Raw genomic sequence first — 12670 nt, forward strand, 5'->3', positions numbered from 1 at the left:
CAAGTAAGGAAGAAAGGGTGGGGGAAGCATTTGCAGCATCGCCTGATCTTGCTCACACACAACACGCACACGTACTGGTGAGTCAGCGGCACGACCGTGCCATCCGGCACTACCGGACCCTGCTGGAAGTGCTGCAGTGGGATGCTGCACCGTGTCCCGGTCCGGCCCCCCCGACATCCCCAGCACCACTCTGCCCTCCCACCCCGGAGGAAGAACGACCCGCAGGGTTTTGAAAGGCTGCTCGACTTTATTAGTTGCCATTGTACAAGTACAAGGTAAATAAAACGTGTTACCGAGTCTGCGCAGAAAGGGTGAAGTTGCATTAAGAAAGAGTAAAAAAGCTGGTGTGGGAATCGTTGGGGGTTTGCTGCACTTTTTCATTACAAAGCAGCACCTTTGCCTTGGAGCAGCCTGCCTACTCTACGGGGGGAAGGGGCTGTGCCCGCCGGTGTGGGGAGCAGCCGCCGACCCGCTCATGCCGAGGGCCCGGAGCTGGGCTCGCTGGCGTGGCGTCTCCGTCCCGCTCCTGGGGCCGGCACCAAGCCACACGCCATCGGTCCTGTTGTCACCCGCAGCGTTCCCAAGCTGCAAGACAGAGCAGAGAAAGGGTCAGGCCGGCGCCCAGGCGTTCCATTGTTGCTCTGCATTTATTTCCACAGCCAAGGAGTCGGTGCCCTGGGCATGAAGATGTCACCCACTGGGCCAGGATGTACCTTGGGGGACGCAGCAGGGATGTCCCCCGCTGCCCTGGGTGCTGCATTGGCGATCCCCTGCATCATCTCATCCAAGGAAAGCACTCACCTCTCCGGGGACTCCGACACGGTCGTCATGGCCGGGTGAGTTGTCTTCCCGAAGAAGAAGCTGGCCCACCAGTGGCCGGGGTCGGACTTGGGCAGACCTGCGGGACCACGCATGCCAAGGAAAGCCTGGGTCAGTGCAACCCGGGCAGCCCCGCTACCACCCCGGTCTTATCCCATAGGAGAGGCTTGATCACCTCCAGTAAGGTTTGCAGTGGAGGGGCCGAGGGCAGAGTCCTCCCGAGCCGGGACAGGCGGCACTTACCCGGGGGGTGGGGGATGACCTCCCCAGAGTACTCCGAGCTGCCGCAGGAGCTGTTGCTGGATGTGGAGCTCAGGCGTCCTGCGGAGAGATCATGGCCATCAGAGCCACCACCGACCCTTGGTCGTGCCACAGACAGCAGAGCACAGCCCTGATGTGGCCGTCCCTGCGGTGCCACGGCTCAGTATCATCACTGTCTTGCTCCGGCACTAAAACTGGGCAAGTGCCAAGTCAGTAAAAACCACTAGGAAGGGAATACTGGCGAGATTACAAGCTGGCCAAGAGCAGGTAGCAGAAAAGCACCTGAACACCTCTGTAGGAAGACGTTTGCAACCCCAAGGACATTATTTAATGGCTTTGCATCTGTATGCAACACTTGGGAGGCCTTTGCAGATGACTTGAGGCCAAGAGGATGCAGATTCCGGCATATAATCCATGCAGTTTTAGTCCAACTGCTACAAGCCTATTACTAGTTTCAGCTCAAGGAGAATACTTGAATTCTCTCTGGTTTAGGCAATTCGTGAAACCAGAAAGTCTCTCCCTGGGAGATGTACCAGTAGCTGCCGTTGCCCTGACTGGTTTTGCAACTCATTTCCACAAGAACGCTGCAAGACGCATTTGAAGCCGTCGCCTCCCCTCACCTACAACCTCAGTAACAAGAGAAGGAGTTTGCAAGACCCATCTCCGACTGGTATGACTGGGCAGGGGCTGGCGTGGCCCAAAGGAGGGTCCAAGCAGCAGCAAGGATGCCCGTCCTTTTTCACCACGGAGCCTGCCAGCTCTCGTTGGGGCTTCAGCTGCAAGCACACACCTGAGCTCAGCTTCACCTCTGCTGGAGCCACGTTCCCTCAAGCCTGGCGGAGTGTCCTGCTCACGTGCCCACCGCCCCAAGCCCACCTCGGCCCCGAGCGCCCGCCCTTACTTCTGTAGTAGTTGTGCGTCGCCATGAGCGAGCCGCTCGATGGGATGGATGCCATGGTTCTCGATCTTGGTTCTTGTGCAGATCTAAAACCTGTGAGCAAAGGGGCAGCCGCCATTGCAGAGGGGCCGCAGCAGGGCCCCCACAGCCCCCACCTGCCCGGGGCCTTACCCACACACGAGAAAGCTGCAAGAGTTTAAACGGTGCCAGCGTGATTTCTCAAGAGATTTGACATGCATACCTTCACAGTGGCACTGCGCAGAGGGTAGCGCTCATGGTGCTACACGCCGTTTAAATCCACGGCTGTAGAGCCAAGAGCTACGTGCAAAGCCAAAATAATTCCCTGGAAAACAACTGCTTGCACAGAGCACAGGCCTGGCAAATCCGCACAGCGCCTTCCCCGAACCCCACACGGTGTTTTGCTTCCTTGCAGAAATCCAGTTCCCCTCACTGTATCAACAGTTGGGAGTTACGAAATCTCAGGCAGAGATTGCGTAAAGTGGCAAAGGAGTGTTTAGCTCTGGGCGCATACCGAGGATTTCCGTGCAAGGGGTTCCAGCCCCGGCCTGTCCCCAGCACCGCCTCCGTCACCCCCAGCCGGGGCAAACCTGCCTGCGCCGCACCGTCACGCACAGCATAGCCCCCTCCTGCCGCGCCCGCTTCCAGCGCGGGCAAGACAACTGCTCTCCCTGGCCCGCAACACGCCCAAGTTCTGAGCTGGAGGAGTGTTTTTCTCCTCCTGGTACAAAGCACCTCCCTGCTAAGATGTGGCCTCTTGCCATGCCCCACGGCCTCATCCCTCCTGGCTCAAGCCAGCTCCGAAAAGGCTCAGACAGCCGAAGGTGCCAGCTGCCAGCAGACGCCACGCTCCCCGCGGCCTGCAGGAGGACACCGAGCCCACGGCCATCCGGAGGAACAGCAAACGCACCGACCCGGGCTGTGAGCCAGGCACAGGGGAAGCACCCAGCGCCCCGGGACCCCCCCCGCCCCCCCGGGGTCCCGGTCTTCCCTGTTAATACAGTAGTCCTTCCTGGAGAAACTGAGGCACGGAGCGGCCTCACGTAAGCTTCACCCCAAAGGGACTCGTTGCAGCCTTGCAGTCGACCCTTTCCAAAGCACACACACCCCAAACTGCTACGGGCTGCCCCATTTCTCCCCCCGCTGGGGCTGCACTCCCGGTCGCAGCGCACCTGGACTGGGCGGCGGCGGGGTCCGGCGGGCGGGCACTAGGGCCGCGGGGGCCGCTCGGCGGCGGCGCCGCCCGGGGAACGCAGCGTCCGCTCCGCACCGCACGGCCTGAGCCGCGGCGCTGGCGGCTCCGCCCCCCGCCCCACCTTATATCCGCTCGGGCCACGCCCCCGCGGGCAGCGCCCACCAATTGGGATAGGGGGCGAGGCCGGAGGACGCCACTTCCCCGGGAGGGGCGGGGCCTGCGCGGGCAGCGTGTGCGCAGCGCCGAGCACTGGCGGGGCGGCTGCGCTCATCTGCGCGCTTCAGCGTTACGGGGGGGGGGGCTTTAAAATTAGCCTATAAATGCATAAATAAATGAATACGGATTTGAAAGGGTTCTGATCTGGCTGGGCTGTATCAATGTGGGGGGAGAAGATTTTATTTTAGAGGAAAAAGCCTGCAGCAAGGTCTAAGGACCAACCCACACCAAAATACAACTCCTTGATATTTGAGCACCAGTATAACATACTGTATAGGTGCAGCTGTATAAGTCACCAGCACTGCAGGGTACGAGTCCCGCAGAGCCAAGGCAACGCCTTCCCTCGCTACGTAAGAGGGAAACAGAAACTTTACAGACAATCGCTTGCTGCGTGGCGTGGAAATGTGGTTGAGAACACACAGTGAACTCACGTCAAGTGTCCAACCAGTACTCTGGAGGGACACAAGAGCCTGGCGGTGTCTCCCCAAAGGCAGTTTGATATTAGCTATAGCTAAAGTGTTAGTCGTTTGTTCTCTCTCCCAAATTCAGGAACACTTTAGGGCAGAGTGCTGTGGCCCGGCATGCTGAGAGTTTGCAATAAAACCTTGCGGCTTGAGTGCAGCCTCAGAAAACAGCATTTTGGGGGGTGATGCTTTAGCCATTTTAGGGTTTGGAGACAGGAGGGAGGTCATAACCCAGCCTGGGGTGGTTCTGGCACAAGCTCTTCATGCAATGGGGTTCATTCTTCCTCCAGTCTGCGATTTTTTGTTACTAAGCCGGAGTTACTCATTAGGCGCCCGGGACGAGCAGCCAGCTCCAGGAGAGGCAGTGCTGGGTTGCTCCAGGAGGACATCAATCTCCCCACACAGCAAATGGGGCTGCAAAAGGGCTGAGCTGCCCTTGGGGCTGTGTTTCTCAGCGGGGCAAAACCCCCCAGCATGAGGAGACTGCGGGTGACCTGTGTCCCCAAATCCCCCCTCCTGGCCCATGGCACAAGAGGCAACACTCCTGCCACCACCACTGGGACGGGCGCCTTCCCCTGGGCACAGCCCGTATGCACGCTCCCAGGAAATTGGCCGGGACAGCTTCGGGGAAAGCCTTGGCACCACAAGGCTGTCAATAAATTGTTTATTTTCAAAGTCTACCCCAGAGGTTTAAGGACCAACACAAGAGCATGCGTGATCCCGCTCCAGACCAGGTTGCTGCAGCCGTGCCTCAGTTTCCCCATTGATGATGCGGACCCAGCACTTTCCAGGGAAGGAGTTGGCTAAAGGTTATGATGGACTTTGAATACACAAATACCAACAGGCAGTTTAAACAGCCACGTGGTTGTTTTCATACCCAGCATTAGGCTTCGTTTTTATGCCTCATGATCAGGTTTGATCAGTGGTTTAATTTTGGGGTCCCTGGGACCCCCAGACCAGCCTCACCAGCTGCAAAGCATGGAGAACTCTAGGGCACAGATTTGGGAGATTTTCCTGGCCCAGAAGGGAAAGATAGAAAGGCTAAAAATTGGGTGCTTCAGACCTGAAAAGTTGTTTTTGTTTTAGTGAAGCTGGTGTCATTTCACAGAATCGTAGAATCATGGAGTAGTTTGGGTTGGAAGGGACCTTTCAAGGCCATCTAGTCCAACCCCTGCCATGAGCAGGGATACCTTCAACTCGAGCAGGTTGCTCAGAGCCCCGTCCAGCCTGACCTGGGATGTTCCCAGGGATGGGGCATCCACCACCTCTCTGGGCAACCTGGGCCAGGGTTTCACCACCCTCATGGTGAAAAATGTCTTCCTTAGATCCAGGCTAAGGTTCCTCCTCAAATCCTGCCTGAGAGTTCTATTCCTGCATCCTAAGTCCCTTTAATAATGTACACAGCAGTAAGAGTGTACTGATATAGAGATTATGTTCTGTAACGGTGTATATTCTCCCCAGCGGGTACGGGATGGCTTTGTACCCCACTGAGCCTGAGTGGGCTAATTGCTTTAATTAATAATAGAGCAGAGATGAACAAACACTTCCTAGTCCCTTTGTGCAACGACACCACTCACACCCACATTTTAGGGCTGCTTTTTAAAGGTTCAGTTCATTAAGCAGATAGCACCGGGTGCGATGCTGCACCCATAGCACCGGGGGATGAATCGGGGCTCGCTGGTCCAGGGGAGATCAGTCTCACCGTGCGGATGAATTACAGCCTCCAGCAAAATGTGTCTTGGCTCTGCTCTTCATCCCAAAGCCAAATCCATTTCTCCTTAATGACGTGGCGGGAGCAGCGCTGTGGGACAGAGCAGCCGGGGGGATTGATGGAGTACCCAGTCTGGTTTCCCAGGACGAAGCCTGTCCTGAGTGTGTTGAGGAGCGGAAGATACATTTCGTTTGTATTGATCGAGAATCAGTAGTTTTAAAAGCAAGCAGATGACAAGATTTGGATAGATTTTCTCTTCGATTTTCCTCTAATTAGAGCCCCTGAGCTGGCTGCGACTCTCCTTACAGTTTGTTTTTGAGCAAGGTTTCTGTCTTTTCCTTCTTTTTTTTTTTTTAATCTGAGCCTCTGGGCTCCACATTACATCTGGCAACTGGCTTTTGTTATCTGCTGGGTTGTGTGTGCTGTTGGGAAATCACCTTTTGTGTCACATTTTGTACTTGGCAGAAACATCTGGAAGCCAGCAAAGGCTGCGGAGCGGAAGGAGCTGCTGCACCAGCACTCATGGGACACCACAGATGGGTGTTAGCTAACGCTGGGGACGATGGGGCACCCCAGTGCCCAGCCAATGAGGCTTAATGCTGCTGCTGGATTCCCTCGTGGCTTCAGAATTTGGTCAATGGTGAGAAAGGTGCCCAGCAGCCCCCTCCCCACCCTCCTGCACCCGAGCAGGCAGTAGTTTTCACTCCCAGCACAGCAGAAATGCAGACTTGAGCTCTCTTATAGCGCTACAGGGCCTGATCCTGCCCCACTGAGGGTTTTGCTTAAGTCTCCCTCTGTTGAGGACCTCTGGCTGCAGAGGAGGGAGCAGGCACGACCTGTGCTCAGGCTCTGCCCTCCTCCTCCTCCTCCTCCTCCTGCGCTGCGCTTTCCCGGCTGTGCGGCTCAGTGCCGGGCTTGGGAGTGCAGGCAGCTGCTGCCACCTAGGGATAAAAAATAGCCAAAATGTTCACCCCAGACACTACATTGGGGCCATCCTCTCCTCTCTGCCCAGAGTCTTTGCAGCCACACTACGGGCAGAGCAAGAGCAGCTGGGAAACCAAAGCCGTGGTCGTGTCGTGGCCGCACACAGATGCCTGGGCATCTTCCTCTGCCTGCACATGTTTAAACTGGAAAAGGGGATGTCCTGGCCGTACAAGGGGAGACTTCCCTTTAGTACAGTATGTAAGCAGCGTATTTCACCTGTTGGCTGGCTATCGTGCTCTGCCTCTCCGGGACATATGCAGCAAAGTGACCCAAGTGCCACTTTGGCAGGAGAATAAACCGAAGTCAGGGTGGGACATGCACTGCCGTCCCCGCGGTGATGGGAGCAGCTCTGCTGTCCTCACCTGCAGTTTGTGCCAAGGGGTGCAGGCATCCAAGGCTGATTTCCCAAAAGGCTCGCGGAATTGGCATCAGGGCCTCTCAAAATCCTGACTCTGATCGGCAAATAAGCACATTGTGGAGAGAATTAGGTAGAAAGTCACAAACTGCCTGGTTTGCTTACACAAAAGGGATGTCTCCAACTCAAAGAAACCAGTAAAAAAAGACGACCGCTGGTTGCTGTAGTCCAGAGGCTTTAGGTGAACTTGGTCCGCCGAGTTCCTGACTTTTGGCCCATCTGTTCCTCTGGGAAAAATGGAAAATTATCTTGCAGAAACCAGCAGTGGTGCTGAGCAGGATCCATCTCTGCAGAAAACTTAGACCAGCATCTGCTTCATGGGACTGGGGGAGATTTCACTACCATTCATTACCATCACATGCAGACAGATTCTTCACTAATATAAATCCTTGGGCTTTGATGGGGGTTGGTTCAGCAACAAATTTTCTCATTAAGTTCCCTGATTCTTATTTCTCCCTCTGGATGCATCCAAAGCTTATGCTGCTAGCCAGGTATCTCCATTAACAGCCCTTCGATTAAAGCGATAAGAAGATAAGAGCAGCCAGGGCTCTTTTCGCGCAGTGGCCATGGTTTAATAAGAAAAGCCGTCCCCAGGATTAATGCAGGCTTTTCCTAACTCGGAGATGTGCATGGCTGCCAAAACAAACACATCAATCTGTTGTAGCTTGATACAGCACCAGACTCCCCCGCTCTAAAACTAGCGTGGTCCAGGATCAACCTAGCGTCCTGCAAACAGCATTAAGCCTACAGGGCAGAGGTGTCTTATCTCACTTGGGCTTGACCTAGATCAGGGTCTGTCCCCTCCTCGGCACGCGAGGAGATTTACGGGATCAGCTTCTCACAGCCCCCGCAGATGCTACATCCAGGCATCAGAAATGTCAGGGTGTCCCTGAAGAGATGCATTTGAAGTGGTGTTTTTCTCCTCCCTTGAAGTTAAAAAAGATTTAAGAACATGGAAATGTCCATCTTGGCTGCTTCCCAGACAGACAGCGGCTCGGACTGAGCAGTCTTATCCTCCACACCCTCCTTGCTGCTGGCAGCATCTTGGAGAGCCGGAAGAAATAGAGTAGCAATATTAAAATGTCCGCGGGGAGGTGAAGAGCAGTGCAGGAGTTAAAATCTTCAGAGGAAACCCAAGTTCAGGTGTGGAGCTGCTGCAGTTGACCTGGGGATGTGCACCCAAGGGTGTCTTGTAACCCCTGGAGTGCTACTTAGCTCAGAGATGTGGGACGAGGCAGCAGCGTCGGAGGATGCTGGAGGAGCTGCATCCCAGAAGGACGATCTTCTGACAATTTTATCTCTGAGACCACCATCTCTCTCTCAACCTGGCTGAATTTTGGCCAAGCAAGCTGCTTGCTGGGGACATAGAGGTACAGGATATGCGTGTGTTGGGGTTTCTTAAGGAAAGAGATTAAAAATCTGCCCAGCCTGCCAGGCTGATCTCTGTATCTGGAGGACGAAAGGTGGTGGATGGGTCCCTGGGCTGCGTGGGGCTCCCAGCTCATCGGGGATTTACGTCGCACGCAGAGTTTTTGCTCCCCTGCGTCGTTGCAACAGGATTCTCAGCGTAAGGTGCCGCTGACTGGGTCAGGTAACGCAGCCAGGGTGGCCCGATCGTCCCCTGCTCCCCGCGCTGCCCCGACGGCCCCGGCGCCTCGCACCCTGGGGACAGCTCTGCATTGCTTTCCAGTCTAAATGCTAAGCCTTAGCAACCTCCCCTGCTCCTATGTGGTCATTTAATAAAGGATGGGGAGTTACTAAGGCCATTGAGTTACCACCAGAGGAGGAATTTCACCCCACGAAGGCATGATGTCCAGCCCTTATTGAAAAGTCTTATAAATGAGAAGCGGTTCTCCTGTGCTGCCAGGTGAACGTGGGCACCAGGAGCCAACACGGGAGCTGCCTTGGCACCCACGGCTCCAGAGGCTTTTCACGGCAGAGCTGGGTTTTAGGGGTGAACACCTACAAACCCCAGTGATGGGGCATGGCTGCCCAAGGGTAGAGGGATTTCCCAGTCTCGACCCCATAACTCAGATGTTTGGTGGAAAAGGGGTTTCTGGAGGAGCACCCCCACGGCACGCCTGGACCCCATGGCACGCCTGGACCCCATGCCCAGGATGGATAGGGACAATTTTAAAGACCTTTAAGCATTGTCCCTTCAGCACATCTACCTTGGATCACCTCGAGCACCCGATGGCTGTGGCTACAGCGAAACGCTGGGGGACAGGTCCCAGCAGTGTGAGCACGATGGTGGGCCCTTGGGTGCAGCCTAGTGCAGCCCGCCTCGCACAAGGCATGCTGCTGTCCCATCAGAGTGACACCAGACACTGTCCCCAGCTGGCTGGGTGGCTGGAGGGCTTGGGCAACTTCTTGTCGCCTCCAAAGTTTATTTTTAAACCTCTGGCTCCAATTTAAAGGTATCAGCAGTGTGTGCTGAGTGCAGGACCTCAAAATACTCCCCTCCTCCTCCTTCCCCTGCCTTTTCTGTCCCATCATTTCTGTCTTCATCTCCCCTCTCCGCGTCTAGAGAGTGAGCTGAAAAACCTCGCATTAAAACTTTCATTGAATCTTCTCCCGTTTGGTGCCTTGGGCTGGGAGTGCTGCCAGGCAAACACACAGAGAGAGGCACAACACATCAACACGGGGCCTGGAAAGGCTGACCACAAAGCCAGTCCCACGTGAACATGCTCTAGTAGCCTCTGGGAGAGGCAGCGGGGAATCCCATCCCATCTTAACCCCAGTTAAGCTGGGGTTTAACTGAAATGGGAGTGCCTGCTTTATGAGCACTGGCACTCAGGTTTGCCATGGGATGCATGTTGTATAGACCAGGAGAAGATGGCCAGTGTCTTGGTGTTTTGCGCTTGTCCACTTCCAGCAGATGGTAAATGCTGAAACATCTGGGTGCAAAGCCTCTGCAGAGCCTCCAGATCTGGTGTGGAAGGAGCTGGAAGCCCGACCGTGGGAAGGAAACCTACAGCGTTCACCCCTTCCATAAAGCTGCCCTTTAGAAGACAACTACTGCCCTGCACGCGCCCGGTCCGCTCTTCTGACGGCTGTTGCGTGAGGCCAGCGTGAGGCCCTGCACTTCTTCCTTTCAGGGAAAATTTTCACGGGGAGAAGGAAGAAAATAGCAGTTTATAGCCATTCCTGTCTCCAGCCCCAACTTTTCCCCGGTGAGAGCAGGGCTTCTGGGTTGACATCAGGGCAGGCATCCCTGGCGCTGCCGTCTGCTCTCCCCAAACTCCCACCTTCAGAGGAGACCTGATGCATTTTATAGAGACAAAACCACAAGCGCTCGGTTAGCTGAACGCGTTACTCACGGGAAGAAACACCCCCAGCGTGACGGCAAATTCAGGCAGGCAGCCTGGGGTGTTCGCATCCCAGATACATACAAATTACGGGCGCTGCGGATTATTCACTCTCCCAGTCACACCGTGCAGGGCCTGTTTGGGAAAAAAAACCCTACCTCAATGATTATGTCTGGGCAGATGGAAATTTTAGCACAGCTTACAGCATCCGATACTCACCCAGGGGTTGTGGGGCTGGATGGGGTCGAGGTGGTGAGGAAAGGGGTAAGAGGTACCTGCCACGCATGTGTGCAGCCTGCCCTCCCCTTCAGAGTGGGCTCTGTTTTCTTGAGTGATCCCGAATCATGTGGTGATGGCTTTTGGGGTGGGGGGATATCACCCCTAAATAGGTTGTACGGGAGTTGCTTCAGCTGGGACCGGAATCTGAAGCCAGATGGATGGAGACGAGGCGCTAAACTTCAGCCACCCCCGGATTTTTCTTGCTCAGGTCGCTTTTATTTTACATAGCTAAACGTTTAAGGACAGATTGCTGCTATTTTCCAGGAGGGAAAACGGTGCCGCTCGGGTGTGACAGTCGAGCTTGATGATCCACAGGGACCGCACGTGTTCCGTGAAACCCTTTTTTTCTCCAAGCACTGACCGGACCTGGGCACCCAGCTATGGCTGTAAGCTTCTTGGAGGCTGGGCGTGAGGTGGTTTAACCAAGCCGGGATTAGCCAGGTCTGACAGCCCTCTCTCCTACTCGTGTCCCGCACTATTTAGAGTCCAATGGCCCATCAGGCTTCATTTTGCTGTGGAAGTAAAGCACTGTGCGCTGCCCATTTCTCTTTTCCCTGCCTGGGAAAAGGGGTAAAAATTCAAATTCTCTTTACTGGAGAAGGAAAGGAGAGAGGAGAGCTCCATTACACACTCGCCCTGCCCGAGCGGCAGAGGGACCTGGGATTTACTCCATCTCCATGAAGGCTGAAGTCTTCATTAGCAAACGTAGCCTCTTCCCTGCTGAGGGCAGTTCCCAGGCTGCCCGCAGCCCTTCCGTAAAAAGGGGAGATTATTTCTTGGCAAAGCACTAAAATACGGCTAGAAAGAATAAGGGATTTCTATACCCATCCCTCCTATGCGTTACCATACTTGGTGTCCATCCCCAGCACACCCAGACCTGGGGTAACACCACCTTCCTCTTGGAAGTTTCTTATTACTTTTCCTGGCACTCAGTACATTTTATGTTGCGCAACGAATGCTGCATAAAAGTAAAAGGTATCTTTCCTATCATATTTCTAAGAAAATACTAATGAACTATAACAATCAGAAAAAAAATAAGGTCTCCCTTTCAACATTAATGAGAGGTTAGTAACATTTTAATCTGCATGATGTGTAAGTTTTTAACCCCTAGACTATGAAGGTAAGAGTACCTGATTTAGCTGTTAAATTCACTGGAAGATGGTCTGGGCCGTAAAACTGGCCTGGACTATTACATAGCTTAATTCAAAATTAGCTTTCTTTTGACCTATATTTGGCTTCAGGACACAGAAAATTTTGCAGTAGCCTTGTAATTGCAGAGCTGACATAGGTATAAATATTCTGACCACTACATGATATTTTTTCAATGCAAAGAAGGCTTCATGGTATTACCAAGGGACATTACTTATGGTTCCCTTGTCCTTCTAGGACTTGAACCCCATCTCCCATTAAATGAGATGATGTTAATGAACCACAGATTCTTGAGCAACCAACATACGTGTTGCAGGCACAGAAATCTGTTTTGCTCTATTTGTGCCTTGCTTTGCAGTTTGCTCCTGGGCTCATGCATTTCCACCGAGGCAGAAATGTGGGTCAGTGCCTGCAGGGCTGTGCTCAGGGACGCGTTTGCCCCGGGTGCCGTGCAGGGACCCCCTTCCTTGCAGCACGTGTGGGAAAACAGCCCTTCTGCACCACTGGCCTCACTGGGGGCAGAGCAAGGGCCGTGGCACTTGGCAGCCCTGGGCCCCTGCCCCATGCCAGCCCTGCCCCTTCACCCCCAGGCTGCCATAGGGGCTCCAAGCCCCACTTGGCCTCCATCTACGCCACTACCCTTGGACCAGCACTTCCATCATTTCCCCTGTCTTCCAAAAAACCCTTCCTTCCACCTCCCTCTATCCCTCCACCTTCCTCCCATCTCTCAATCTCTTCTTCTTCCCCATCCTTCCATTTGTCCTCTCATGCCTTCATCTTCCATCCCTACATCTCTCCTATCTTTCCTCTCTCCATCTTTCACCCCTCCACCTTCCTCCCAGCCCTCAATCTTCCATCATGCTGTCTCCCTCCAACCTCTGTTTTCCGTCCTTCCATCTTCCCATCCCTCCATCTTCCACCCCTCCAGCTCTCCCCCACCTCTCCCTTTCTCC

General features: G+C 54.4%; 1 protein-coding gene across 1 annotated transcript; it reads right to left on the reverse strand.

Annotated features, from left to right (window-relative positions):
• Nucleotides 1-233: 233 nt before the first annotated feature.
• Nucleotides 234-2036, reverse strand: PPDPF (pancreatic progenitor cell differentiation and proliferation factor; the record flags this gene model as incomplete). The annotated part of the gene is made up of 4 exons (XM_082007330.1): nucleotides 234-585; nucleotides 802-898; nucleotides 1063-1140; nucleotides 1982-2036. The coding sequence occupies 4 exons, from the start codon at nucleotides 2034-2036 to the stop codon at nucleotides 474-476; spliced, it is 342 nt and encodes a 113-aa protein (XP_081863456.1). The 3' UTR covers nucleotides 234-473.
• Between the last annotated feature and the right edge of the window lie 10634 nt (nucleotides 2037-12670).

The sequence above is a fragment of the Phaethon aethereus genome (assembly GCF_964289735.1).
Source record: "Phaethon aethereus genome assembly, chromosome: 16".
Classification (NCBI taxonomy): domain Eukaryota; kingdom Metazoa; phylum Chordata; class Aves; order Phaethontiformes; family Phaethontidae; genus Phaethon; species Phaethon aethereus.